Below are 2,911 nucleotides of genomic sequence, written 5' to 3' on the forward strand. Positions count from 1 at the left end.
AGGCCGTCACGTAAATCTCATCCATGTTGTTACATTTTACCTATGCTCATGTTGTTTCAGGATTTGATTCATTGTGCTCTAAAGTTACGAGACGGGAATTGCATTTGGATGAGATAATTGTTGTTCGTACCCTTGTCCTTATCATACATTGTATTGTGTGCTTGCTTGAGGACAAGTAAGGGTTTAGCTTGGGGGAGTTTGATAAGTTCATTTTATATATATTTTAACCCCATATTTTAGCTCTATTTTACATGTCATTTGCACTATGTTAGTGATTTAATGAGCTAATTCCGTGTTTTAGTTGTGGTTGCTTGTTTTCATTATGTTTTGTAGCAAATTGACCTTTTGTAGGAAATGAACTATCTTACATGGTTCATTATTTTTTGTTTTTTGTTTTTTCGTTGAATTTTTATTTATTTTTTTTTGATGAAATGTAAGTTTCCATTAAGCACGAAACAGCTATTACAAGCTACAACAATTTTAAACATAATACATTTTAACTCCTCTCCTCATAAGGGAGAGGATATAACACAAGACAAAATTAAAGAACTATACCATCAATCCCATCAGGAGGGAGAATAATCCTTGTAGCAAGTTGTAGCCTAATCTCACACATAATCTGGGCACACAAAGCAGCAGGCCTCAGCAGCACCCCATCAACCTGAGCCCTATTCCTTTGAAGCCAAAGATGATAGTATACTGCCAGCACAACACATATCAACACCCTTTTCTTCAGCTGTGAACACTGATAGCCTTCAATCCATTCCAAAAGATCAGACCGAGGGAACAACACCTGACACAGTCTAGCCAATTCATCTAAAACCTGTCTGCTATATACACAAGCCTGAAATAAGTGCTCATAACTCTCAGTGTCTTGTCCACATAACAGGCAGCTATCATCAGGAGCAATACCCAAGGAGAATAATTTTTCCTTAAGCATCAAAGCTCTCTTAGCAATCATCCAGCAGATAAACTTATGCTTAGGTATACAAATCTGATGCCAAATAATTTTGTGCCATGACACTGGTTGGAATTTCTGTCTCAGCATATCATAGCCACTACCCATAGTATAACCCTTAGGATCCATGATCCACTGTCCATCCAAGTAACCAGGAGCCAAAAGATCACGAGCTTTACAGACCTGCTTCCAACCCTAGCTGATATCATCACATGGTTGATAATTAGGCCATAGACCACCTTTTATATACACCTGAGTCACCCAAAGTCTATCAGGGCTATAATAGACCCACCAAACAAGCTTCCCAATTGCTGCCACATTCCAGGAATAGCTGTCTCTAATTCCCAGACCTCCTTCAGACTTAGGAGCACACACCCTCTCCCAACTTACCATTGGAACTCTAATATAATCCACATTCTCATCCCATAAGTAATTTCTACAAATGGAATTGATTCTATTGAGGACCCCTTTAGGAATGATAAAAATATTGATCCAATAACTATAAATGGCAGTAAGGACAGAGTTGACTAAAACCAATCTACCAGCATAAGAAAGTTTTTTAGTCCCAAAACTCCTAATTTTTTGAATCAACTTTTCTACCAACACCTGACAGTCAGCCTTAAGCATTCTCCCACAAGTAATAGGTATCCCCAAGTACTTAAAAGCCAATTGCCCTTCACTGAACCCAGAAACCTGTAAAATATCATTTTTAACCCAGCTCTGAACTCCATTAAAGTATGCATCAGACTTAGGGGGCGTTTGGTACGGGAAAGGGTAAGGGAATGAAATCAAGAAAGGGTAAGAAGGGGAAAGGTATGGGATCACCTCTAATATCCTTTATTGTTTGGTTGGATATTAAAGAGAAAGGGAATCGTCACCATTAAAACTAACTCCACCACCTGCCACCGCCATCACGCACCACCTACCACCACTACCCACACCGAGACCACCAACAGTAGCATCGCCGACGGCCAACCGTCGTTTTCTCACCGACGGCCCACCGTCGTTTTCTCACCGACAACCACCTCGCTGTTCCGTCTAGCTACATCTTCATCATGATGTTTGCAGCACGATTTCCCAACCAAGTTGTAATTTGCCGAAGTTGAAGATGATTAATCTTTGTTTTCTTGACGATGGAAGCGTAGGGGAGATGTATGTTCTCAAGAATGTAGTGGATATTGCGCCAGCATTGCAGAAAGTCTCTATTTTCTGTTGTTAAAAAATGGGTTCAATCGAAAAGGATGAAATAGCTCGGAAGGTGCAAATGCTGCTGGAAGTGGGTCCGAATGGAAAACAAGGGAGCGCCGGTGAGTGCACCGGTGAGTTGGCCGGAATGAGGGACCGCCGGCGTCGCTGATGGTGGTTGTGTTGGTGGAAGTGGTTGACGGTGGGTGTTGGTGGCAGTAGTGGCAGGGAGTAGAAGGGAAAAGGGGTTATGGAGTTACCGGGGGGGAGGAGGGGTATGGGTGAGTATGGTTTTGGGGGTAAGGGAGGGTATGGGTTACCCTTTAATTGTGCCAAACAAACAACAACAAACGGAATCGTCCCATTTGATTCTCTTTCCCTTTCCTAAAGCCCCCGAACCAAACGCCCCCTTAGAAGAATTCATTTGAAGACCAGAAGCAGCAGAGAATGTGGCAAAAGATCTTAATAGCCCCATAATAGAAGAAACCTCCCCTTTGCAAAAAAGCAAGAGGTCATCAGCAAACATGAGGTGTGATAAATGGAGTGGACTACACATAGGATGATATTTGAATGACATGTTTTTAGTAGTGTAAGCCAGAATTCTACTCAAATACTCCATGGCAATGGTGAATAAAAGAGGGAAAAGAGGGTCACCTTGCCTCAACCCTTTTGCCCCATTAAAGTGCCCAAAAATCTCACCATTCAAAACCAAAGAATATGAAGCAATAGATTTTACGATGGTAAAAGAGTGGGCTTGCTACCATTATA

The 2,911-nt window shown here is 41.6% G+C and overlaps 1 protein-coding gene across 1 annotated transcript; it reads right to left on the minus strand.

Moving 5' to 3' along the window:
- Positions 1-541: 541 nt before the first annotated feature.
- On the minus strand, positions 542-2,618 carry LOC141607515 (uncharacterized). The gene is made up of 3 exons (XM_074426873.1): positions 2,496-2,618; positions 1,211-1,651; positions 542-1,093 (listed from the first exon to the last, which is right to left on the minus strand). Exons 1-3 carry the CDS (start codon positions 2,616-2,618, stop codon positions 542-544), a joined length of 1,116 nt encoding a protein of 371 aa, XP_074282974.1.
- Between the last annotated feature and the right edge of the window lie 293 nt (positions 2,619-2,911).

Source organism: Silene latifolia, chromosome 10 (assembly GCF_048544455.1).
Source record: "Silene latifolia isolate original U9 population chromosome 10, ASM4854445v1, whole genome shotgun sequence".
Taxonomy (NCBI): Eukaryota; Viridiplantae; Streptophyta; class Magnoliopsida; order Caryophyllales; family Caryophyllaceae; genus Silene; species Silene latifolia.